The sequence below is a fragment of the Dipteris shenzhenensis genome, chromosome 24, assembly GCF_047967505.1.
Source record: "Dipteris shenzhenensis isolate YYH24624 ecotype China chromosome 24, Dip_SZ_1.0, whole genome shotgun sequence".
Lineage (NCBI taxonomy): Eukaryota > Viridiplantae > Streptophyta > Polypodiopsida > Gleicheniales > Dipteridaceae > Dipteris > Dipteris shenzhenensis.
This window is the reverse complement of record NC_141619.1, coordinates 6,714,791-6,741,045: the sequence shown is the minus strand read 5'-3', so window position 1 is coordinate 6,741,045 and position 26,255 is coordinate 6,714,791. Positions and strand designations below refer to the sequence as shown.

The window sequence follows — 26,255 nt, the reverse complement described above, 5'->3', positions numbered from 1 at the left end:
CAAGGAAGACAACTAAAGTTTTTTTCATAATAGAGGATATAAAGAAAATCTACGATAAATTTACTACAAGGAACAATATAAGACAAGAAAGGTACCATAAGGGGGAAAAGTATCTATCTTCTTAATTACTTTTTTCATCAAAATAAACTAATGAAGGACCACTTAATTGAAAAAGCATCTTATGTCTTTAAAATGTTAAATTTAGCATATAAGTTCGTTAATCCACATTTTAATGGAAGGAAAAATGCAAACCACATCCTATAGGTCATTAATGATGGTTTACACTTGCGAATGTTGTAAAAGTGCAACAAAAATGGCGACACCAACTTCCAAAAGGGATTTACCACTTTTCTCCTCTATCTTCCCTTCGAGTCATCTTCTAGAGTCCTATTGTAGAGTCCCCGTTGTTACATGGGTTGACATAGTAACCACCAACCCATGGACCAAGTGTTCTTAGGTTTGCACACACTCCTTGAAATTTGCTAGCCCATGCCTAATTGCATGGCATTTCCTAGGGAATAAGTCCCATGCTCAAGCTGAAAATCACCCCATTGTTGAGTTTGAAGTCCACACATTTGTGTCCAAGCTTGCTCCATTTGACTCACCCAAAAGAAAGAGTCTATAGGGTGATTCATCATAGCAAGCTTGCTCTATATAACTCATACATAAAAGAAAAACTTATATAGGGCCATTCACCTATGTAAATACTTGGCTCTATTGGGCCGTGCCCAGTCAAATCAACATGCCATGAGCTATAATTTTTCTCATGTCTAGAGCTAGGGTGTTAGCATGTCTTGGGACTCATGGGCCTTACATGGCATTTGGAAATCCTTGTTGGCCGTTTCCTTAATCAATTTAATCCCCAAACATGCCTCTAATTTTATCTTAGTTTCCCCTCTCTGGTGTTTCCCACTAAAATTTGGGTTGGGTTATTTGGATTGTGATCTATTTGGACAATGTGGATCACTTTACATTCTAATCAACAATAGATCTTACTTTCAAAAAGTCTAATCCATGTGCTTTGCTATGGTCGATTGCAAGAAGGATCCATCTAGGTGGATCATTGGAACGTGGCCATGACCCTAAAACTCGTGTTGTGTGCTCCTATAGGTTGATTGTGTGCTCTAGGGAGCAAGTAGGTTCAAACCTAAGAAGGACAATCCATAGCTATTAGGTTACAAGGGCTTATATTGCGGCATCTAATTTTTTGCACGCCACAAGATTGCCTTGAGCTCTAGTTGGAACTCCATCTCTACCTAAACTAGTGTGCGTGGCCTCCATCTACATGGCCATATGATGGAATTGGAAGGCATTATATGCAATCATGTGTGTGCTCTTGGACAATATTACGACTACACATGCAACCTTCCACCAAGATACTAATAGTTTTCTCCCCCTCCTCTATTCACTAGCCTTCCTTTCTACCTGCTTTGTCATTTCTCCCTCATGGCCTACACCACACAATCGATGCGTATTCGACGCCATGTTAGAGTACCCTCAAGTGTCATGCATGTAAGACTACGAGCTGCAGCAACAAGTGTGTGGCCACACATTGACGTCACAGACCTCCCTCGTGTTGAGGTGAGCCGATAGCCTCTTACTCAAAAAGGCTTTTTCGCCCCCTCCTCATCCCCCTTGTTCTCATTTGTTCTTTCTCCTTTACATCGAGACTGGATTACATGATTAATGGTATCAATCGAGGGACGCATTTGCTTGCCTATCTAGAAATTGTCACCTTTGATTTCAAACATCAAGTTTAGGTTTGGGAGAAAGATTCAATTGCATGTCTGGAAACATTCGGAATTGTTGGTTTTCTATCGAGCGAAACGTTCACTTGTGTTTATTTCGTTGTATTAGCTCTGCTTGGCCAACTACTTGTGGCACTTACAAGTGTGAGGTAAAGGAAGAGTTATGCTACTAGAACGATAAGCTAAACACGTGCTCGCAATCTACTATACATCCAGTTCTCCCACTCAGAGGTATGTCTCGAAGGTGTGATCGCAATATGCTCTAGTGATACCTTGCCAACTTCTACTCCGCATTTGGCACTCTCACTTACTTTACGTTCCCCTAAGGGACAAGGCCTCCCTCTCGCAAGACATCGTCGAAGTCGCAGCTCAAATTGTGTATCTTGCCTCTCCCACATCTACATGGCCACGTTAACCAACCTAATGGCCCAAGAGGAGTAAAGAGAGCCCCCCACGATGGGCAAGAGTATGCTTAGGAGACATTTCATTTACGATTTCTATTTAATGAAGAAGGGTAAGACCCATTCTTGTCAATCCTGGAACAAAAAGGCTGCGTGCAGTCCAGGAAGAGCAAAAATATAGAGTCTTGCAAATGAAGCTTAAACAGTACTCAGCGGGCAAATCTTTGCACCATGAGCGCTTGAGAGCTACCTCTGTGCACAATTTCCACGCACTGGGTAACCTGCAAGGTTGACGATCACTTCCATGGTCTGGGTAAGCTGAGGGTTTGATGTACACATTTGGGTTGAGTGAGAAGCTGACGTTTAAACATGCATCCATACAATTGGCAACAGGCATGCCTCACCTTCAGGCCAACCTCAAGTGAAAGGAAATGCTGGGGCCACAGGACCAAATTCAAACGGACTCTGCCCCATCTCTCCATCTTTAACACCTGTAGTAAAAGCTATGTGTAAATAAGGTTTGGTTATACACATTCTGGATACCAACATATCTAAAAGATTAGAGATGCATATGTTTCTTTCTGAAAAAGATGAGCAAGTACAACTGGAATAAGGCCTTAGTTTATGAAGTATTAGTACCTCCTACGTACCTTTCCAAGATCTCTTTTGTTTACAAGTACTAGTAGCTACTAGCTCGGTTCTGATCGTGCCAGCTGTTTCTTCAGCATTTTTAGAGTCTGACAGACTTCTGGGTCGAGATTATCCTCCAATAGCTTTCCTTTTGTGGAGTATGAGCTGTCATCCAGAGAGTCTACCAATAAGAATACAAGCTCGAAGGGAAAAGCACAAAAGAAGCTACAGATAACACAGCATTGATGAAATAGGAAGAACCATGATGGTAATTACAGATCCTGTGAATGAGAGGTAGGTCTTCCTCTTAAGAATTACACTAGTGCTATCCCAATGCCAATAAAATGTGAATTGATTGATAGTTTGTCATTGTGTAGCCTTCGGGTAATAACGAAGCAAGAAATGACTTCCTCAGGATTCGTAACTAAAACAGCACGTGGTCAATAATGCATGATTTAAAGTCCTGCTAATAAGCATTGTCCAATCACAAAAATATATATATATGTAGATGTGAATTTTTAATGATCAATCATTTAAGGCCACAACATTCAACCTTCAAATTGACATCGCTGATGGAATATAAATCATCAAGCACATGATGATGCTTGAAGATCTTTTGACGATAGCAGTTTTTAAAGAGGTGAAGGGTGAGGTTGGTGGTATGTGTGTTTTGAGAACACGGTGGACATTTCCCTGGCACATCCAAACATTTGTAAATATTTGACAGCTTAAAATTTTGATAGAATAAAGAGTACCTATGTGCATTTTTTAACATTCATGTACCATGCATGGTGAAAATGAGGAAATGTTTATCTTTCACCATATAAAAGATGTTTGACCCTTATGAAACTTTCGGAGTTCATGACCCGTATAGTTGCTCTACCCTTAAGCTGTTCATAAAAAGTCTAGTGGGTGAGGGTTGCTCTAGCCTGAGTAGCTAGCTACCTGTTGAGCTTCATATTTTGCCTTAAAATCATAGCTTTACTTTCTGTATTTGTATCACCCTACGACCTAACAAAGATCTCAGCAGAAAAATTTCATACTCATATTCAAGGGCCGTTGACATGTGATAATATAGATGCAACGTTGGTTGTGTGAGTCAGGACTTATGTTTCACTGAAGCGTTCAAGCAAAACAACATGAGCTCAGGTTCTTGTTCGATATGCTTGGCACTTTCTCTTTACTTCGCTTGAAACGGATGCAAGAGGACAATGGCGGAAGCAAGTGAAAAGCAAGGTGGTTACATACTTTCTTTCAAGAAGCATAAGCACCTCATCACGCTCTTTCCTGGCATCCTTGATCTTCAAAATCCAACCATAGGCATTAACTTCCATGCTTTGAAGGTCATCAGTAAAATTGAAGATCTACCACACAACCTGTAGCAAAAGATCACACCCAGAAACAAGAACAAAACAATAGCCCAAATGGTTCCCCAAGTTGTTTGATATTGTACAAAGTCTTTTCTTGCTTGGCAACATTTATTTTGAAAAACAAGCCACTGAATGTAGCAGAAAACAAAACTTGTCGAGCACCAAAAGAGGTGAATGGCCTGGTTAAGCACTTCTCACATCTTCATTTATAGTCCTAAATGGCACCTATCCAGTACGTTTGGAAAGGAAAAAAAGGGCTTGAGAAATCTTCCTGCATTGCACGTGCCTGAAATGAAAGGCGACTTCCACAGTGGATATCAAGCATCTAGCAATGCAGTTGGTAAAACTTATTGGTTGAACTAATGGGAAATGGTGTTTGCTTAAAAAACCATCATTTGCTATTTGTAATTATGTTTTTAAATCATTAAATAACACATTCACTAACACGAGCATCAGATCAAAAAATGAAAAGACGTATAATAAAACAAGTCTACAATGATCATTGAAGCATGCCCATGTCTGGAAATGAAAACTTAAAGAGAGAACCTGTCATGATCACATCACAGCTGTTATTGAAATCCAGATTTTTTTCTAGAAGAAGATTTGCGAAACGAAAAAGATGTAAATAAATACACCAGAATGCTTTAGGAATAAAACTGAAACTCTTTTAATTATCTTACAGAAAATTTCTTCAGAAACAGATTCTTGCATTACCGCTGTGAGGAGTACCCTACAACTCCACACAAAGGCGCCCTGCATGCGGGAAAAGATTTTACTGATTTATACTTGAACATGCTTGAGCCGACTTGTCTCTTTAGTTTTAGAATAGAAATCAAGCTCTATAAGCCCTAGACCAGCAAACAGGAAAAGTTTGAAGAAATCAAGCACAAATGAACCCATGGAGACATATTGAAAGCACAAATATAACCAAAACACTCTAGCAGTAATACAAAATGCTAAGATCCGAATATAACAAAGTGTAACATCTATAAATTTTGAAAGCCAATGCAATGGAATGGTCATGTAAGCTACTTTAGACTAGGGCAGGCTTATTAGGCACTGTTCCCAAAACACTCATATCCTTGGAGCTATGGAAAAAAAGGGGTAATGCAGGTTGGAACTTACCCAACAACGAATTTCGCTACCTTAGGATTCTAGGCGGGTAAGTTCCGGAAGCGAGGGTCAAGGCTACAAAGCTCTGCACCATATTTAGCTTGGTTTGAGCTCAAAAAGTCTAACTTTACTTTTCCCAAAAGCCATATCTTATTTTTAGGAAAGCTAATCCTGGAAAGGCACCCAAAATTGCCAGCCTTCCCTTAATCACTGAATTCGCAGGCACAATTTATCCGCTCTATTGGGACAAATCCTGTTCAGGATACTCCTGATTGGGGTATTGACAGAGGTTTTGCTTGTGTTCCTAGAGGCACTCCCACTAGATATGTAGGCTTTTAGGTGGGGTTGATGTGTCTCCAGCTCAACAGTTTGCACCGGTGTTGGAGAGTACACAAAAGAAGCTAGTGTACTGGAGCATTGCTAGACTTTCTTTGGCTGGTAGAGTATTGGTGCTCAACCAGGTACTTCTTGCTACCATGTAGTATGTGACCTCTTCTTGATGTTTCCATGAACACAGCATTAGACAGGTGAAGAGGCTGCTCATAAATCTCCATCTTGAGCCACGGTATACACGGACACTCTCACTATTCATCACACGGTTGATTGGAGATTCTTAATCCAAAGAGTCAGAGTAGGGTTCTTTTGCAAAAAAAAAAAAGAGTCCGAGTAAGGTACTCCTACTCAAGCTTCTTGTTAGAGACTTGACTCCAAGGGACCAGCCATGGAAGCAACTTTTGCTTCACTTCAATGCACACCATGAGCAGCTGGACAGTGGTCGAGGAGTGTCAGTTGGGTTTTCTTGGTGGATCATCATTGTCGGCCCACTTCTCCAATGCCGACGAGTCTTGTCCAGATTTTGGATCATTTTCAGGAGATCCGCTGAGAAGTCCCATCCACTAGGGAGAGTTGGCACATTTTCATAACCCTCGAGTACATTATCAAGGCGTCACCCTTGGGAATGAGCAAAGATCGAGATTGGCATGATGGAACTCTCAGGGGTTGTATAGTATTGGTAATGGGTTTAGTGGAGGTCAGGAGATCATTGATCACAAATATGGACCGCTTCCCAAGTTGTTGGTACTAGACTCAAATCGTGAGATCCATTCCGCAGGCTTGGAGAAAGACCTTATTGATCCTCACTACCCTCAGATTGAGTTCAAATGGTATGGATGTTTTAGTGAGCAGGGCACATGCTCAGGAGTGAGAGGACCAATTCCTTCCTTATAGTTTATCCTAGACACCTCTCTCACACTCACACCTACCTGAGGTAATTGGATGTCTGGGAAGTGTTTGGTCTTTAGATCCATCCAACATTGCAATTGCAGCTGTGAGCCCAAGTGAAGGCTTTATATTTTCAAGGGAGACCTCTTGTTGGCTTTAGACTGGAATGAAGGGGACTGGTCTTGGCCAGCTTCCACTGCTCTCAATTCTCTTGCTCCTTTCTTTCAATATTCCACAAGGATTAGATACATGATTCAACAGATAGCCACCCGTCATCTACCCACGGTTGTTCAATAGTGGCAATCACACACGATTTCAAAGCATTATCCGTCGAGTTTTTTGTCTCATTTTTGGGGAATCAATTAGGCCAAGAAAGTATTGTACTTTCTTTTTCGCTAAATATTCAAATTTCATAGAGATATTCTAGTTGGCTCTTGGCTTCAGTAGATGGGCTTATGTATGAGATGTCAGCTTGCATAGGAATCTAGCAAGCACTGTTTGATGAGTTGCCATATTACCAGTGTGGTTTGGATAGGAGTTCTCAGGTTCTTCTCATACGTTACCTTTGAGTCCTTCACTTGACATGGTAAGTAGCTCTTTGGGATAGGGGGTTTAGTGCCTTTGATCTATATGATTCAGAGGAAGGTGACCATGCCTTCTTCATGCAGCGGCGTTATGGGCGTTGTTGAGTCCTTCAGTTTGACATGGGAAGTAGCTCTTTGGGACAGGGGGTTTAGTGCCTTTGCTCTATATGACTCAGAGGTAGGTGACCATGCCTTCTTCATGCAGCAGCGTTATGGGTGTTGCCGTACAGATCAGAGCACCATGGAGCCTCAAGATTTGAACTTACTTGCCATCCTGGCTTCATGACCCACTACCTACGTCACAAGCGGACTCAGCTTGGGAGGTGCAGTCCTTATGGAGTGTGTAAATGTAAGCAGATATCGAGATTGAAGCTCCTGAAATTCAATAAGCATAGAAGAGTTACAATTGGACCTTCAGCAAATATGGCTTGTGCTGCAAGGTCTTAACCTAAGGCTGAACTGGTTGTGTAAACTTAGGTGGCCTTTGGCTATGGATGGCTACCTTTATTGTGCCTCAGCCCTTGAGTAAGGGCTGTATGAAGGCATGTGGCCTAGTTCGCACTGAACTAGGCTCAGCCAACAGTGGACCCTAGAGCTGTAGCTGAAAAGACAAATAAGACTTTGGCAATGAGTTCAGAGCAGTGGACACAAGCTGGCAGTCAGGTATCAGCTCATCAATATTCAGCAACCATTCTCTGAAGATCCTGGATCTTAGTCTAGTGATCTATTCAGTCATGAAGTATCAAATTATCTTTTCAAATACCTATAACTAGATGAATCCAGGAACATTCCCAAGCTCCTCTGAAAACACAACATAGTGCAGTTTCAATCTCACGATAGTCACTCATGAGAGTGAAAACCATAAACTCGATCACGCATAGCAGGGACTAGCTACTATGACATCCTTAAGTCCTATCCTTACCAATGATTAGCCACAAATGTGTGGACAACGAACACCTCAACCGAAACTCAATAGCTCGAACTGTGTATAGACCAAAATCTGCCCCAAATGTGATTGTAGACTAACTAAACTGAATGGAATTTGAGGCACCAGGAAGGATGCTGATGCAGTAAGGCTTCCAAGATGGCCACAAGTGTGAGAAGCCCAAAATTGAAGGCAGCAGGTCCTGTGCGCCGAGGCTGGCAAGACTGCAGGCAGAGAGTAGCAAGGTTCGAACAGTCACAACCAGTCTGAAATTGTAAAAAACATGTTTCTGCTGATACCTCCAAAGGTGATGAATCATGATGCGGCTATGGACGACTGATGCAGAATCATAGCAGAAGTGCCGCAGCCACACAGCAGGCACGATTCTCTAGAACAGAGCACTTCTTGAAAACAAGCCTAACCAGTGATGTTCTTCGCGACAGAAACTCTCCCACGAGGCAGAATGGGAGTGAAGCAAAACAAGATCTGAGAATGAAGTATGAGAGAGTACAAGGGTTGTCAACATTCCAAAAACTTAGGGCGACACAAACTAGGGTTGAAATGCACACACACCTTAACCACTAACTATGGCTAGAGGGGAAATCATAGAAAAGGAAAAAAGTGCCCCTAACCTTCTAACTAATTGGTACATTGGCACTACCTTAACATACCAATGTGAGGGTAAAAAGAACTGAATTGAATAAAAATGAGATGTAATGTTGCTAGAATGAAGAATAAGAGAGTACAAGAGTTGTCAACACTAGGGAAACCAAAACTAGGGCTAAAAGCCATACACCCCCCTAGGTTATGGGAATGAAACTTAGATAGGGACAATGTGCCCCTAACCCTTCTAACTAATTATTACATTGGAAATGCTTTAGTATACCGATATTTCCAACATGCAAGCCCCCACATGAATTCAAGTGCGCTGCTTAATTTTAGGCAAATATCCCACCATGTCATGTTTATGATCAATATGAAGTTGGAGCAATGGACATGATAGAATCTAGCATTCCATAATGCACTAGTGGGTAAGGACGATAGTGTGCTCCTCAACTTTCTAGCCCACCTCTCATTATGCCCAAGCCCCACTTGTTAGCACTATGTGCCTTGTAGGATCAGGTCAACCCGTAGGTTGATTTCTTTGGTCAACCCCTATGGTTGACTTTGGGGCCTATATTGGCCCCCTCTTGTACTTTCTCATTATCCATTTGCAAGCACTTCGTATTCTCTCACCTGTTGTTGCTCCCTAGCATTCCACTTGCATTTCCATTGCCCCCCGCACCCAACAGTGGTATCAAGGCGGGTTTTTGCTTTTGCCTATCGTCCCTAAGCTCACTTCTGCGCTTGACTTGACTAGTGTCACTTCCTGCTTCAGCTTCATCTTGGGATTTGCATCGACATCGTCTAGCTACAGCTTAGATTCTATATTGATGTGACTGGAGCACACCTCTACATTTGTTAGAGGAAGAGTGGTGTCCATACAGTCTTTGTTAGCCTCTGCAACTTCAACCGTACAATTGCACACTTTTTGCACATCACCGTACAATTTGTACAAGACGCTCAACGCAGGTCGTACGGCAGATCCCTGCACGTGTTGTGCACCGTTAAAACAAAGTCAGCCATACAAGGCTTGTGCAACAGAGATCAGTGTCAACGTACAATCTTTGACCGTGCAATCAACCGTGCAGTCGTCCGGACAATTTGCATGCGTGCAGCTTTTTGGGTACTTGACCGTGCAACGTACGATTGGCACAATTCTGCCATACGAATATCAATCTGCAAATGTTGACATGCTTATCACTCGGCCTGATATGCAAAAAATTGCAAATTTCAAGGCTGATTTGCATAAATCATTTGCAATGACAAAATATGGGCAGGTAACACTACTACTTGAGCATCCGGTTTGCTTGTATTGAGGGGGTATAATGACGAGCCAATCCAAGTACATTGGACAGCCCTTAAACCGCTTAGAAGCCTACAGTTGCTACTTCTAGTTGTGAAGCTGAGTACATGGCAGCCTTCATAGCTACAGGGCTCCGCAAGTCTTTCATGTGCGTACAAAGCACATTGATGTCCGATATCATTATGTTCGAGAGCGACTGTCACCTAGAGATATACAGTTGTCCTACATTCCCATGAGGTAGTAGAGGGACACATTGATTGTCTCATGGTGGCGACTAATTTCAAGCAAGCTTGGCCTTTGACGGTGATCAATCCAGGATGTCACCATCTATGGGAGGGGAGTCTTCTTCCTGTAGTTCACTTCACAGCAGCTCACCCATTCCTTTCCCTGGTCGACACATCATGTGTCTAGATTCATGATCATGCTTTGGTTGCCACGTCTTCCCAAGAATAACCAATACATCGTCCACATTCATTGTGCATGCTTCAGCACAATTTTGGAGGCCTCTATGACGGCAGCTTCGGTACTCACTGACGTGGAGTATTAAATATATGCTCGATTGTGAAGGCATGAGATTTCAAGACACTATGAGCGGGTGAGTGTTCCACTATGAGCAGAGGAGTGTTTCACTAGCAAGTGGAGGTCTCAAGTCTATACTAGTGGATGGTTACAATGCAAGCCAATGGGCTACTTACCCAAAGCCTATCTGACTATCCTATGTTGGCAAGGGACTTGATAATGGCAGTCACCCTTTTGTGGTTAGACGTTAGTTCTTTGAGGATCACAATTCCTAATAGGAGAGAAGATGGGTCCTGACCACCCCCCATGTGCACGCCCCAGCCTTGCTTGACACGTCCCTCCCCAGTGACAGCTCCTAGATGTGATTTGGACTAAAGTGAATGAAAAGAGAAGGGGAATGTATACAGCAAAGAAGGGAGAACACAAGGGATCACCTTGAGAGAAAACGTTCAATTGTACCAAATTTGGAGACAATGATTTAAGGAGAGCCTACAGAAGGTGACCTTTGTGGATAGAGAGGTATATGCACAGCCCAAAGACACAGCATTGGATTGCTGTAAAGCATATTTTCAAATATCTGCAGGTTACTAAGTCTCTTGGTCTGTTTAATGCCAGGGGTACTCAATCTCATGGTATCTACAGGGTAATAAGTCTCTTGGTCTGTTCTATGCCAGGGGGGCGACTCTAAGTTGCATGCTTTGAGGGATTCAGATTGGGATAGTGATTATGATACCAGACACTCCAACTCTTTATTGGCAGTTGATGAATTTCTTGGTTAAGCAAGAAATAGTCCATTGTGCCAACATCATCATGTGAAGCTGAGTACAGGGAAGCTTTCACTACTTAAAAGGAATGTGTATGGCTCAAGAGATTGATGGCAAATCTTCGTGGTGGTTTGCAACCATCTACTCCCATTATCAATGACTACCAAAGTCTATTGTAGGGCATGGAATCCTGTGTTTCATGCTCACACAAGACTCATTGAGAGATATTATCACTATATCAAGGAGAGATTGCATGCAAAAGACTATCCTACACATCAGAATGTTGCATATCTTTTCGCTAAGGCTCTACCCATAGAAATGTTTGAAGCTTTCAGCAAAGCTATGGGCTTACTTCCATTTGATACATGAGACTACACATGGTACATCGAGACAATGTCACTATGTGGGCAATGCAAATAATGGTATCTTGAGGAACTGCTGATATAATAATTAGTTAGAAGGTTAGGGCAATTTTTTCCTTATCTAAGGTTTTTCTCCCGAGTGTGTGGGAGTTTTAACCCTAGTTTGGGTGCCTAGGGGTTTGTCAGGTTGGAAACCCTTGTACTCTCTTATTCTTCATTCTTCCAACATCAGATACCGGTTTGCTTTACTACCGTTCTCTCCACTCTCAATCCTCCTCTCAATTTTTACGTTGCATGCTTTGGGAATTTATACCATATGCCTTTCCAAAAGATTACTCAATAACAGTTCAAGAAAATCTGACAAAAGTGCACATGAATGTGATAGGGAACATAGCATTCTTACCCATTTAGGTGCTCTTCACTTGTGTCACGATCATTGATGACATTTCTAGATCTACTATGAAAGAAAAATCTGAAGTATTTTTATATGTAATGAAGAGTCAGAAGCCCTTGCAGTAAATCAAAGTGTCTATATTTCCTGATTGGATTGACAGAGGGACTATGCATATCCCATGCTTAAAGCTTTCAAAGAGTATTTTCAAGACACGCAGGAGTCATTATCAGTTTATCAAGACACGTAGGAATCATCATCAGTTTTTTGTGCATGACAATCCTGGCAATGGTCAGATGTCCAAGTCTCTAAGATGAAGCTGCAACAATAAATACATCACCAGCAGCTCCCCTAAAAAGGCTTCATTGAATTAAACCCCATTGGCATGGTTTGGCTATAAACCAAAGCTCAGCTAAGTTGTGTATGCCTCGCTTCCTAAGACGATAAGAATTTTGTGGGATAAAGCAGCCATAAAAAAGGTTAAGGACATTGCTGCAAGCAAACGTTTACGAACATTTGCATGCTGACCCTGATTAGAACAAAATCCTGCTGCTTTTTCAGATTTATACAACAGTTGTCTTCCTGCCTGCTCTTTACATTCAAACATCACGACTCATTGAAAAACACAGCAGCTAGGAACGAGAAAATGTGTCACTTCTAAATCACTCTCGAATTCAAAACTTTCAGCTTGAAAAATACAGGCCAAATGTGAAAACAACAGCATGAGATGTTCATAATTGCATGTTCATGAATCCATGTGTCTCAGCCTTGTATTGCACCACAGAACCCCACCAAAAAGTCTGGCAAAGGAGAACTTCACAGCGTAAAGACTAAAATGGTCGTAGACCATCAGTAAATGCAACACATACTGAAATCTGTTAGAAACATGGTGGACAGAGAGGGAGAAAAGGTTAGGGTGTGAGGAAATGATACATGAATGAAAACATAATGAAAGGCTATCTTATTCATAATCATGGGACTTGTTAGCTATGGCAATCAATGAAAGCTCAGAAATGAGTGAGAAAAAGCCAAAAATGAGCTGCTGTAATCAAAATGCTGCAAGTACAAGTGTGGAGGCTCAAGGGAGAGCCAACATAACAAAACCCTAGGGCTAACTGCCCTAACTAGACTAAGTGTCCTGACTGACCTAGATGGTACATCAACTAACTGTACCAATAGTCGTAACTGACTATAACTAGGCCTACAAGGCACATACCAAGGTATAAGTGGCATCTATGGATAGCCATGAGATGGCCTACAAACCCCCCTCCATGGTATGGGCTGATTATCCTCGACATTGCTCAGGATACCTAAATATCAAATGTCATGGTTGCACATGTTCGTCCCGTAGGGATATAGCAACCTATGACTGTACAGAGTACAACAGATCAAGTTACGAAAGGTACTAAGTTTAAAGCTTGCTGAAAAGCCTCAAACTTAGGTTGAGGTAGAGCCTTCGTAAAAAGATCTGCCAAGTTGTCTTCAGTGGGAACATAAGACAACTCAATATCACCTGCTGATTATCGCTCTCTGACATCGTGATAGTGAACCTCAATATGCTTTGTGCGAGCATGGAAAACTGAATTCCGTGCAACAACTAAAGCACTCTGACTACCAGTGAAGATGACAGTAGGAGCAGTTTGGCATGCACAAAGATCTGCAAGTAGCTTCCGAAGCCAAACACACTTCACTATAGCTGTAAAAGCAACTCTATACTCAGCTTCACAGCTAGAAGTAGCAACTGTACTCTGCTTCTTGCTGAACCAAGAAACACATGAAGTACAATTGCCACTATGTGACACGAGTATCAAAACAACCAGCCCAATCACTATCAGTGAATCCATGCATGACAAGTGAAGTATCAGCCTCATAAAGAAGGCCTAAATACTGAGTGCCTTTGAGATATCTAAAAGCACGCTTCACGGCATGCCAATGGTGCATAGATGGGCTGTGCATATATCTGCTCAACTGTGAGACAGCATACTATAGATCAGGTCTCGTATGGCATAGGTAAATCAAACAACCAACTTCCTGCTGATAGAGAGTGACATCACATGTACTGCTACCATCCTCAAAAGAGAAGTGAAAACCACTCTCTAATGGTGTGGATACTAGCTTGCAATCCTCAAACTGAAAATGCTGCAAAAGCTGTCCAAAGTACTTGGATTATGACATCTAAATGCCCCCCTCACTGCTAGAAAATTGGATGCCTAGATAGTAGTGCAGAAGACCAAGATCAGACATAGCAAAAGTCTACTGCAAATCAATTTTAAAATCTGCAATTTGCTGAGCATGTGTCCCAGTCACAAGCATGTCATCCACATAAAGGACTAAAATCAGCAAATCTGTCCCACGCTTGCGGATGTAAAGGGTAGCCTCTGTAGGGCTGTTCTGAAAGCCAAGTGTGAGCAAATGAGTATGAATTCTCGAATACCAAGCCCAAGGTGCCTGCTTCAATCCATAGAGGGCCTTTTTCAAGCGGCATACCTTGCTTTCAAAACCTTCAAGCTCAAAGTCAGGAGGTTGGGAAACATAGACCTCTTCCTTCCTGCAAATGCCCATGAAGGAAAGTTGTCTTAATATCAAGATGATGTATCTGCCAATGAAAGTGGCAGCAAAGGCAATAACAATGCAAATAGTGGTGATCCTGGAATGGGAGCAAAAGTCTCCTCAAAGTCAATGCCATGCTGCTGAGCATAGCCCTTAGCAACAAGACGGGCTTTGTAACGGTCCACTGAACCATCATCTTTCCGTTTGATTTTGTAAACCCACTTAGTTCCAATGGCATTCTTGCCATGAGGCAAATCACACAACTCCCTAGTGTTATTTTGATGGATAGAATCCAATTCAGCTTGCATGGCCTTCATCCAACAATCATTCTAAAAGGCATCTTGATGACATAAGGGCTCTTCATTGCATGCTGTAGCAACCAAAGCATAAGCAACAAAACTAGCATGCTCTTTCCGGACAGCTGCTCTCGTACGGGCTGGCAGAGGAGTATCTTGTTTGCTATCTTTTAATGTGTCAAGGAGCCAACAGGGTACCTTTTTGGGCTCCTGAATTTTTGCTCTTTCTAGGTCAAGAGACCTGTGCAAATGATCCTGATCAATGAGAGGCATATCAGGCTGAATTTCTGGCTGCACATGTGGCTGCAAATGACCAACAGATGGAGGAGATACAACCTCAGATGGAACATCATCCCGAGCATCAGATGGAAACAAAGGCATGAAGCTGTCAAATATGTCAGGGGCATCAACGATAAGCTGTTTTTGACAGTCCAGCAAAGGCATAGTGGAAGATTCATCAAATACAACATCCCGATTGACAAAACACACACTTGCCCGTGCAGGGCTGATATAGCTTATAGCCCTTGCTCTCTGAACTATACCCAAGAAAAATCCACTTGATAGCTTTATCATCCAACTTAGTGCGTTTCTGTGAAGGCACATGAGCATAAGCTAAGCATCCAAAGGTCCTCATGTGGGAAATGCGAGGCTTACAACCCATCTAAGCCTCATAAGGTGTGATAGTCTGCAATGCCTTTGTAGGGCATCTATTCAAGATGTAATTTGCACACATGACCGCATCAAACCACAACTTATTAGGCAAATGTTTGCCTTTCAACATGCATCTGGCCATTTCCATCATTGATCTATTCTTCCGCTTTCTGTTGAGGAGTATAAGGCACCGTGCATCGATGATTGATGCCACAGGAAGCCAAAAAAATAGCAAACTCCTTCAACATGTATTCACCCCCCCTGTTTGTATTAAGGTGAGCAATGTGCAGCCCACTCTCATTCTCAGCCAAGGCAATAAAATGCTTGAAGCATGAAGAAATTTCAAATTTGGATTTCAATGCGAAAATCCAAGTGTACCTAGTGAAATCATCAATAAAAGTGACAAAATAGTAGAGTTGCAACCCTCATGGGTCCACAAACATCACTATGAACCAGATAAAGCTTACGTAAAGCACCAACTCTCCCATCCTTGGGAAACGCAGCACGGTGCATCTTACCAAGCAAGCATGGTTCACAAACATGTTTGGTAGGCATATGCATTTTTGGGTAGATCCACAACCATATTTTCCTTATATAACTTCACAAGGGCTCCAAAATTGAGGTGTCTAAACCTCTCATGCCACAAATGAGTGTCTGCCATGGTAGAATCAAGAGCAAAGGCATGTGCATCGACAAGAGCAGCATCATCATCCAAACATCTGTCATAAGCATCAAGTCTATAAAGACCTCTAGAATGTACCAGTCAAAACCATGGTAAAGGCATGTGTAGTATCATACACTACATACCTAACACCATCAAAAAGAACCTGAAAGCCACATGTAGCAATGGCTGAAATAGAAATGAGGTTCTTACGAATGCCTAGAACATAAAGCACATGCTCTAGAGTAACAATACCACCAGAGACAGAAGTAAGAGCAACTTGCCCAATACCTTTCACGGTATATGATGCATTATTGGCACATGTGACACTTCCCCCCTGAGATGTAAGCTCCAATGAGCCGAATAACTTCCTGCAGGAAGTGATGTGCTTGCTAGCACCACTATCAAAGAACCAGGCATCACGAACATCTAAAACTGCCATACAAGCATCGAGAATATCAAGATTATACTGACATGTAACCAAGAAAGCCCAATGCTGGTCTTGTGCGAAATTAGCGGACTCTAGAAAAACCAGATACTGTAAGACCAGACTCTTTCTTTTTCTTTTCAGATGCCCAGGTTTCCTGCAATAATTACATCTCTTCTTCTTTTTGTTACCCCTGAAGAAGAGGCACCATGTGAATGATCAGCATGGGAATGAGAGGGTTTTCCAGTTGAAACCTTGCCTTCACCTTTGTGTTTGTGATGGGCGGCAAATACTTGATCACTAGTCATAGAAACATTGCGATTCACACGACTTTGCTCCTCTTGAAGAAGAAGAGCAACCAGCTGGTCAAAAAAGAAATGATTGGCATCACCCTCTGCAACCAACGTCAATGTAGTAGCAAAGCCTTGATATGAATCAGGCAACCCATCAAGGGTATTAGAAACAAGCTGAGAATCAGGCATAATCTCATCAATGTTGGCCAACTGCTCTTTCAAATCCTTCACATTAGTGAGATAGGCATCCATGTTACCACCCTCATCAAGCTTCAAATCTTTTAACTGCTTGCGGAGATAGGCAACCCTCGCCTCATTCCGCACCTAATATAAAGATGCAAGCTGATCCCATGCTTGCTTAGCTGTCTTGCAAGACCAGATATGAGGGATAATGACCCGTTTTACTGAAAGAGCAATCAAGGCATGTGCTTTGGCATCACGACCATCCCACTGAATTTGCTCCTGTGAAGGAGGCAAAGAACCTGGAGCAGGAGGTGCAGGTGTCCTAGCTGTAGCATTAGAACCATCACCTAAAGACCCATCACTTGAAGAAGCAGAGGTTGTAGGTGTAGCACCAAAAGTAATAGTGCGTGTAGGCCTGGCCTAAGAATCTGAAACAATATGCCATAGATTCTTGGCAACCAAAACATGTCCCACCATGTATGACCACATGGGATAATTGGTGCCATCAAGCTTGTCATCAGCCCCAATCATCCCAAAAAGATCATCCTTGTGACTAGCCATTGATGCAAACGGAGTGCAAATACCACAACTAACAAAGAGAATGCAAGTGACTGCACAAGCCTCAAGACTTTCACTGCAAGAGTGCAATAACCAGTCCCAAAAAACTGAAATGTATGACCTTCAATGCACCAAAGTGCATTAACAAGGCCCAAACACGACGGTAATGCCTCAAAAGGCTCCAAAATCAAGATCCGGAGGTAGAAAGGACCTCAAACAAATGCCAAATGAGGCAATAACCAGTCCCAAAAAACTGAAATGTATGACCTTCAATGCACCAAAGTGCATTAACAAGGCCCAAACACGATGGTAATGCCTCAAAAGGCTCCAAAATCAAGATCCGGAGGTGGAAAGGACCTCAAACATATGCCAAATGATGCCGTACGGAAGTAAAGATCTGCTGGCAATTCCGTACAGGCAGTAAATGCACTGCTGTCAATTCCGTACAGAAGGACAGCAGCATTAAATGTGTTAGAAGAATGGCACAATCCCAAGGCAGGCCCGTACAGCACTCAATGGCCTGTCAGCAGTCCGTACGTGCTGTAAATGCACCTGTCTGTAGTCCGTACTGCAGTAAATAATGCCGTACAGGTCCGTACACACTGTACGGACCACATGTGTGAACTTAAATGCACCGTACAGTTACCGTTGGATGCAAAAAACACAGTAGAGCTATATATACCCTTATAGTCTATCACATCCACAGATCACATTTATTGAAGCCACCAAGCAACATACAAAATATACTTTTATTCCAAATCCTCATAATCCCAGCTAAAACTTCTTCAGAAATATTCTCCTGATGTAAGAAAACAATACAACGTCTGTGCTCAACAGATAACAGGATCTCGTATGCAAGAGAGAAAAGCAGATAGTATGGAGAATCAAAAATTTGATTACTGTAAAACTAATACAATAGATGGCGCTGCCTCCCAGCCGTGCGCTCCTATGTGAGAAGCTTCGATGGCGTGCTGGAAACAGTAGAGGACGGAGGCTGGATGCTAAGGAATCAAGGTTGTTGTAGCCAGTGATGAATATGGGCTTCACGGGCTTGCTCTTATATAGCCACCAGTCGTAGTGGGTTAGACCCAATTGGGAGACCGATCTAGTCGGCCCAAAACAGCCGACTGGAGGTTGGTCCCGAAATAGGCCACCGACCACACGTTAGAACCGTGGCGCAGAATAGAGCAACTAACCTACGAACTCCGTTCGGCCCAGAGCCATCCGGGATCATCTGAGGCTCCAAACGGGCCCCGCAACCCGAGAGTGGGCTGCCCCGAAAAATGCTTCGTCTACCCTCAGTGCAGTCAGTCATGGGATGCCTTCCCGCACTTGCATGTAGCCTAGTTGGCAGTGTGCCAACTCTATCTGAAGCCGTCCAGCCATCAGGCCACACATGGCCCCCATCTGGTGTCCAAACCAAGACCTACCGGATAACCGAGCTACTCAAATGCCTTCTCCTCATATGGGGGGGCCATGAAGATCCAAAATCTGTGCACCATTCTTATCGAAGTGAACTTTGAGGTCCCGATCCGTGATCGCAGAAACGGACAAGTTCCTCTTGATATCTGGCACGTAAAGAACATCGGACAACTGTTTTACAACTCCATTTGACTTGAGAGCAATCGTACCTTTTCCTTTTGCTGGACATTTTGCATCATTGCCGACTGCTACCAGGCTGTCATTTCCTACCGGATGTAGAGAGGTATACCAATCCTTCCGACTGGTCATGTGGCGCGATGCACCACTGTCAATAATCCAAGGTTCATCTGCAGGTACATGAACTGCCTCCGTGCAAATCTCCTCAATTGCTACAAACAGCTCTACTAGTACTGCCTGCGCGCTGTTGCTCGACTCTTTCTTTACTCCGTTCTTCTCATCTGCAATCTTCTTCCGGCACTCATTCTGCTTGTGCCCTGCCTTGTTGCAATAGAAGCACTTGATCTTCTTCTTTCTCTTTTTATCATCAGAAGAAGATGGGTTATTAGAGTCCTTACCCTTACCTTTCTTTGATCCAGCCGAGAAAGCCGAATCTTCTCCAGTCCTCGTCTTTTGACGCATCTTCTCCTCTAGAAGCATTGCGCTGAAATTCTCAAAGTTGAGGGGCGGATATCTGTTCTGCGTATTCAGAGCTGTAACAAGACCGTCGTACTTTGGTGGGAGAATTCGTATGCACCTTCGTGCTAGATTCTCGTTGGTGATGGTGATGCCAATCGCAGTCATCTGATCGCGCAGATTCTTCACCTCGGTGATGAACTTTTCTGTCATTTCAAACTCAGACAGTTTCTCGTTCGCGAGTTGAGTCTCCAGATTTTAAATCCGCGTCTGATTCGTGGTCTCGTACTGATTTTTCAAGACCGTCCATGCCTCCTCCGCTGTGGTTACATGTTGAATTAACGCCATGACAGAATCACTTACACTGCAGACAATAGAACACAACGCATCTGCATTTCTTCTTGTCCAGGCGAGAATCTGATCCGCAGTTGGTACTATTTGTTGTCCTGCTTTGGCTGGATCCGGTCTCGCAACCGGCTTCACGTCCACCCCAGTAGCAATATCCCAAAGCTCGTATGCGCTTAGGATGGTCTTCATCTTGAACTTCCAGAGTGGATAGTTAGTGCCCTCCAACTTTCCGCTTTCGCCGAACGGTGGGATTCGCAGTCTTGCGAGCTCGGCCATCTCTCACAATCTGCTCGCAAACAGAAACACACTACCAAATGTTTTTGCTAGAGCCCAAGCTCTGATACCATGTAAGAAAACAATACAACGTCTGTGCTCAACAGATAACAAGATCTATGCAAGAGAGAAAAGCAGATAGTATGGAGAATCAAAATTTTGATTACTGTAAAACTGATACAATAGATGGCGCTGCCTCCCAGCCGTGCACTCCTGTGTGAGAAGCTTCGACGGCGTGCTGAAAACAGTAGAGGACGGAGGCTGGATGCTAAGGAATCAGGGTTTCTGTAGCCAGTGATGATTATGGGCTTCAGGGGCTTGCTCTTATATAGCCACCAGTCATAGTCGGTTAGACCCAATTGGGAGACCGACCCAGTCGGCCCAAAACAACCGATTGGAGGTCGGTCTCAAAATAGGCCACCGACCACACGTTAGATCCATGGCGCAGAATAGAGCCATTCGCGATCCGAAATAGGCCATCCGAGATCATCTGGGGCTCCAAACGGGCCCCGCAACCCGAGAGTGGGCTGCCTCGGAAAATGCTCCGTCTACCATCACTGCGGTCAGTCATGGGATGCCTTCCCGCACTTGCATGTAGCCTAGTTGGCAGTGTGCTAACTCTATCTGAAGCTGTCGCTCCCATCTGGTGTCCAAACCAGGACCTACCGAATAACCGGGCTACTCAAATGCCTTCTCCTCATATGGGGGGCTTATAAGTAGAGTTAGCTGGTTCCCGCGTAGTTACATGAGAGTGGAGCATTGATATCTAACACCCCCCCTCAATGTCCACCCGTAAGTAAACTACTTTTTCAGCCCAATGCCAAGTCGATGAAGATACCTCTCCAGCAGGTCTCTTCCAAGAGCCTTCATGAAGATGTCCGCAGCATTCTCTGTAGTCGGACAGTACACCAAGTCGACCTCTCCATCCATGATGAGCTCGCGTACAAAGTGAGATTAAATCTCAATGTGTTTTGTGCGAGCGTGGTACACCAGGTTCTTGGCAATTGCCATGCAACTCTGATTGTCACATGATAACTACGTAGGCTTGTTCTGCACTGCACCCATGTCCCCTAAAATCCTCCTTAACCAGACTACCTCACAACAAGCAAAACATGCTAATTTATACTCAGCCTCGGTAGAAGAAAGAGCAACTGTAGGTTGCTTCTTGCTGACCCATGACACAGCTCCAGATCCAAGTGAGAAACAGTAACCTATCACTGATCTCCTGCTGTCCACGTCTTCTGCCCAATCCAAGTCATAGAATCCGGTCAAGATGTTGCCCTCGGTATAGGTGATGCCATAATCAAGTGTGCCTTTGATGTATTTCAGCACCCGCATCCCTGCCCTCCAATGATTCTCCTGGGGCTTATTGGAAAACCTGCTTAGTACACCAGTCGCAAAACTGATGTCCGGTCGCGTGTTGCACAAGTAAATCAAACTGCCAACAAGCCTTCTGTACTTCGCTTCGTCCACCAGTGGTGATGAATCCTCCTTTAAGAGCTTCACGTCAACCTCCATAGGGGCGCCAACTGTCTTGCACTCAGTCATGCCAAATGCCTTCAGTATCTCTCCAGCATACTTCAGCTGTGAGATGAAGATCTGTTTTGGCTCTTGCCAAACTTCAATCCCCAAACAGAAATGCATCAGTCCGAGGTCTGTCATTTCAAACTCTCTTCCTAGCAACTGCTTTGTCTGCGAGATCTTTTCTTCATGGTTCCCTATTATGACAAGGTCCTTCACATAAAGGACCACGATCATACACATGCCTCCTTCTCTGTAGATATACAAATTTGCATCAAATGGGCTCCTCCTAAACCCGTTTTGCAAAAAGTAGGCATCAATCTGCTGGTACCACGCTCGTGGGACCTGTTTCAGCCCGTAAAGTGCCTTCTTCAGTTTACAGACTTTACCTTCTGAACCGAGCATCACAAAACTTTGTGGTTGTTCCACGTATACCTCCTCCTTGAGATCTCCATTCAGAAAGGCGGATTTTACATCCATCTGAAACACGGGCTAACTTTGTCGTGTTGCTAAAACCAACGTGTGGTCGGTGGCCTATGTCGAGACCGACCTCCAATCGAAATAGGCCACCGACCACACGTTAGAACCGTCGTGAATCCCACATGGCTCTGGGCCGAACTATCCGAGTCTGAAACGGCAGAGAAGTTCATCACCAGGGTGAAGAATCTACGCAATCAGATGACTACGATTGGCATCACCATCACCAACGAGAATCTAGCACGAAGGTGCATACGGATTCTCCCACCAAAGTACAACGGTCTTGTTACGGCGTTGAATACGCAGAACAGAAATTCGCCCCTCAACTTTGAGGATTTCAGCGCGATGCTTCTGGAGGAGAAGATGCGTCAAAAGATGAGGACTGGAGAAGATTCTACTTTCTCAGCTGGATCAAAGAAAGGTAAGGGTAAGGACTCTGGTAACCCATCTTCTTCTGATGATAAAAAGAGAAAGAAGAAGATCAAGTGCTTCTATTGCAACAAGGCAGGGCACAAGCATAATGAGTGCCGGAAGAAGATTGCAGATGAGAAGAACGGAGTAAAGAAAGAGTCCAGCAACAGCACACAAGCAGTACCAGTAGAGCTGTTCGTAGCAATTGAGGAGATTTGCACGGAGGCAGTTCATGTACCTGCGGATGAACCTTGGATTATTGACAGTGGTGCATCGTGCCACATGACTAGTCGTAAGGATTGGTATACCTCTCTACATCCGGTAGGGAATGACATCCTGGTAGCAGTCGGCAATGATGTAAAATGTCCAGCAAAAGGAAAAGGTACAATTGCTCTCAAGTCAGATGGAGTTGTAAAATAGTTGTCCGATGTTCTTTATGTGCCATATATCAAGAGGAACTTGTTGTCCGTTTCTGCGATCACGGATCAGGATCTCAAAGTTCACTTCGATAAGAATGGCGCACAAATTTTGGATCTTCAAGGGAAGGTCATTGATAAAGGTACATGGCGCAACAACATCTACGAACTCTCAGCTTTCAGTGCTCGAGCGGCGAGCCGATGTGAGCAACACTAAGCTGTGGCATGAGAGGTTTGGTCATCTAAACCTTAGTTCTTTAAAGGAGATGCATAAAAGTGGAATGATTGCAGACCTACCAGAAATTACAGATCTGCCTGATGTATGTGAAGCTTGCATGATGGGCAAGTAGCATCGGCAGCCCTTTCCTAAAGAGGCCAGCAGGGCAAAGGCTCCTCTAGAGCTCGCTCACACGGACCTTTGCGGAAAGATGGAGACGGAAGCTTTGGGTGGTTCCTACTACTTCATGACGCTGATCGACGACTACAGTAGAAGGATATGGATATACTTCCTGAAGACTAATGATGAGGCTTTTAGTAAGTTCAAAGAATTGCATGTAATGGTCGAGAAAGAAACGGGGAGGAAGGTGAAGAAGTTGAGATCAGACAGAGGTGGTGAGTTCACATCAAGTGAATTCGAAAGTTACTGCAAAAGTCACGGGATCAAGAGACAGAAACCCGCGCCACATACATCACAGCAAAATGGAGTAGCAGAGCGCAAGATGCGCGTCATTTGCGAAATGGACAGGAGTATGATGAAAGGGAAAGATTTGCCAAAGACTTTCTGGGCTGAAGCATGTAACACGGCAATTTACGTTCTGAATCATAGCTACACGAAGGCTGTGAACGAGATGACTCCACTGCATGCCTTTTCTGGTAAGAAACCTTCAGTTGCACATTTCAGAGTTTTTGGATGTGACTGTTTTGTGCATGTCCCTGATGCTAACAAGACCAAATGGGAACCGAAGAGCCGGAAGTGTATTTTCTTTGGCTACAGTGAAGAGGCGAAGGGTTACCGTCTCTATAATCCGGTTACCAAGAAGGTAATAGTAAGTCGTGATGTGGTCTTCTCAGAACAGCCGCATCAATTGGAGGAGGATGTTTCCTTCCAAGACAACCAAGACTAGGATATTCATCCAGTACAACCACCAACAATAGACCGAACTCCCCCAACGGTGCTTGGGAGGATTCAAGATAAAGAAGAGGAAGAAGAGTCTGTAGAACCACAACGCCAATGGCTATTCCCGAAGTGGGTAAAGCAGCTTTTGGATGGCAGAGAACCTCCAGCCATTGAGGAGGAATCATCCGAACACCGCCGGTCCAAGAGATTAGAGGAGCAAAGAAGGGCGCAGGAATACTTAGTCAACTACGCTTTGATGACAGAGGTGATCCGTGCTGAAGAACCCAAGTGTCTTGAAGAGGCACAAGGTGATCATAGGTGGATGGAGGCTATGCAGTCGTGCTGAAGAACCCAAGTGTCTTGAAGAGGCACAGGGTGATCATAGGTGGATGGAGGCTATGCAGTCGGAGTATGGCTCCATAATGAAGAACAACACTTGGGACCTTGTGAATCGATCACCAAAACGCAAGGTAATCGGCACCAAGTGGGTGTACAAGACCAAGTACAAGTCCAACGGCACCTTGGATAAGTATGAGGCTCGGCTCGTGGCAAAAGCATTCGCACAGGTACATGGTTTTGATTATCAGGATACTTTTGCTCCCACAGCTCGACTAACCACAATTCGCAGTGTTTTGGCTTTAGCAGCACATGAAAGTTGGCTCGTGTTTCAGATGGATGTAAAATCCGCCTTTCTGAATGGAGTTCTCAAGGAGGAGGTATACGTGGAACAACCACCAGGTTTTGTGATCCCCGGTTCAGTAGGTAAAGTCTGTAAACTGAAAAAGGCACTTTACGGTTGAAACAGGCCCCACGAGCGTGGTATCAGCGGATTGATGCCTACTTTCAGCAAAACGGGTTTAGGAGGAGCCCATCTGATGCAAATTTGTATATCTACAGAGGAGGAGGCAAGTGTATGATTGTGGTCCTTTATGTGGACGACCTTGTCATAACACGGAACCATGAAGAGAAGATCTCGCAGACAAAGCAGTTGCTAGGAAGAGAGTTTGAAATGACAGACCTCGGACTAATGCATTTCTGTTTGGGGATTGACGTTTGGCAAGAGCCAAAACAGATCTTCATCTCACAGCTGAAGTATGCTGGAGAGATATTGAAGGCATTTGGCATGGCTGAGTGCAAGACAGTTGGCACCCTTATGGAGGTTGACGTGAAGCTCTCAAATGAGAATTCATCACATCAGTTTTGCGACTGGTATACTAAGCAGGTTTTCCAATAAGCCTCGGGAGAACCATTGGAGGGTAGGGATGCGGGTGCTGAAATACATCAAAGGCACACTTGATTATGGCATCACCTATACCAAGGGCAACATCTTGACCGGATTCTGAGACTCGGATTGGGCAGGAGACGTGGACAGCAGGAGATCAGTGACAGGTTACTGTTTCTCACTTGGATCTGGAGCTGTGTCATGGGTCAGCAAGAAGCAACCTACAGTTGCTCTTTCTTCTACCGAGGCTGAGTACAAATCAGCATGTTTTGCTTCTTGTGAGGCAGTGTGGTTAAGGAGGATTTTAGGGGACATGGGTGCAGTGCAGAACAAGCCTACGCAGTTATCATGTAACAATCAGAGTTGCATGGCAATTGCCAAGAACCCGGTGTACCACACTCGCACAAAACACATTGAGATTCAATATCACTTTATACGCGAGCTCATCATGGATGGAGAGGTCAACTTGGTGTACTGTCCGACTACAGAGAATGCTGCGGACATCTTCACGAAGGCTCTTGGAAGAGACTTGTTGGAGAGGCATCTTCATCGACTTGGCATTGGGCCGAAAAAGTAAGTTCACTTGCGGGTGGACATTGAGGGGGGGTGTTAGATATCAATGCTCCACTCTCGTGTAACTACGCGGGAACCAGCTAACTCTACTTATAAGCCCCCCATATGAGGAGAAGGCACTTGAGTAGCTCGGTTATCCGGTAGGTCCTGGTTTGGACACCAGACACGTAAATCTGAGGTAAGCTATGCTCTTGTGTCGGAGCTCACCATCCTTTTCTTGGCCATGAAGGGCACGGATAAGAGACCTCTCACAATCAGCCTCGTAGCAAACATGTGCCCATCCTTCGAC

General features: G+C 43.9%; 1 protein-coding gene across 3 annotated transcripts in view; it reads right to left on the bottom strand.

The window, feature by feature from the left end:
- Window positions 1-1,823: 1,823 nt before the first annotated feature.
- Window positions 1,824-26,255, bottom strand: part of LOC147886136 (yacP-like NYN domain protein) — an 80,790-nt gene continuing 56,358 nt past the window's right edge. The window contains exons 9-12 of one of the 3 annotated variants that reach the window (XM_087395783.1): window positions 4,864-4,902; window positions 4,028-4,080; window positions 2,800-2,944; window positions 1,824-2,640 (exon numbers count right to left, since the gene is read on the bottom strand). In XM_087395783.1, coding sequence (XP_087251909.1) covers window positions 2,839-2,944; window positions 4,028-4,080; window positions 4,864-4,902 — 198 coding nt within the window. In that variant the 3' untranslated portion in view covers window positions 1,824-2,640; window positions 2,800-2,838. The remainder of the gene's footprint in view (window positions 2,641-2,799; window positions 2,945-4,027; window positions 4,081-4,863; window positions 4,903-26,255) is intronic. The other 2 variants (XM_087395781.1, XM_087395782.1) reach the window with 2 other exon arrangements.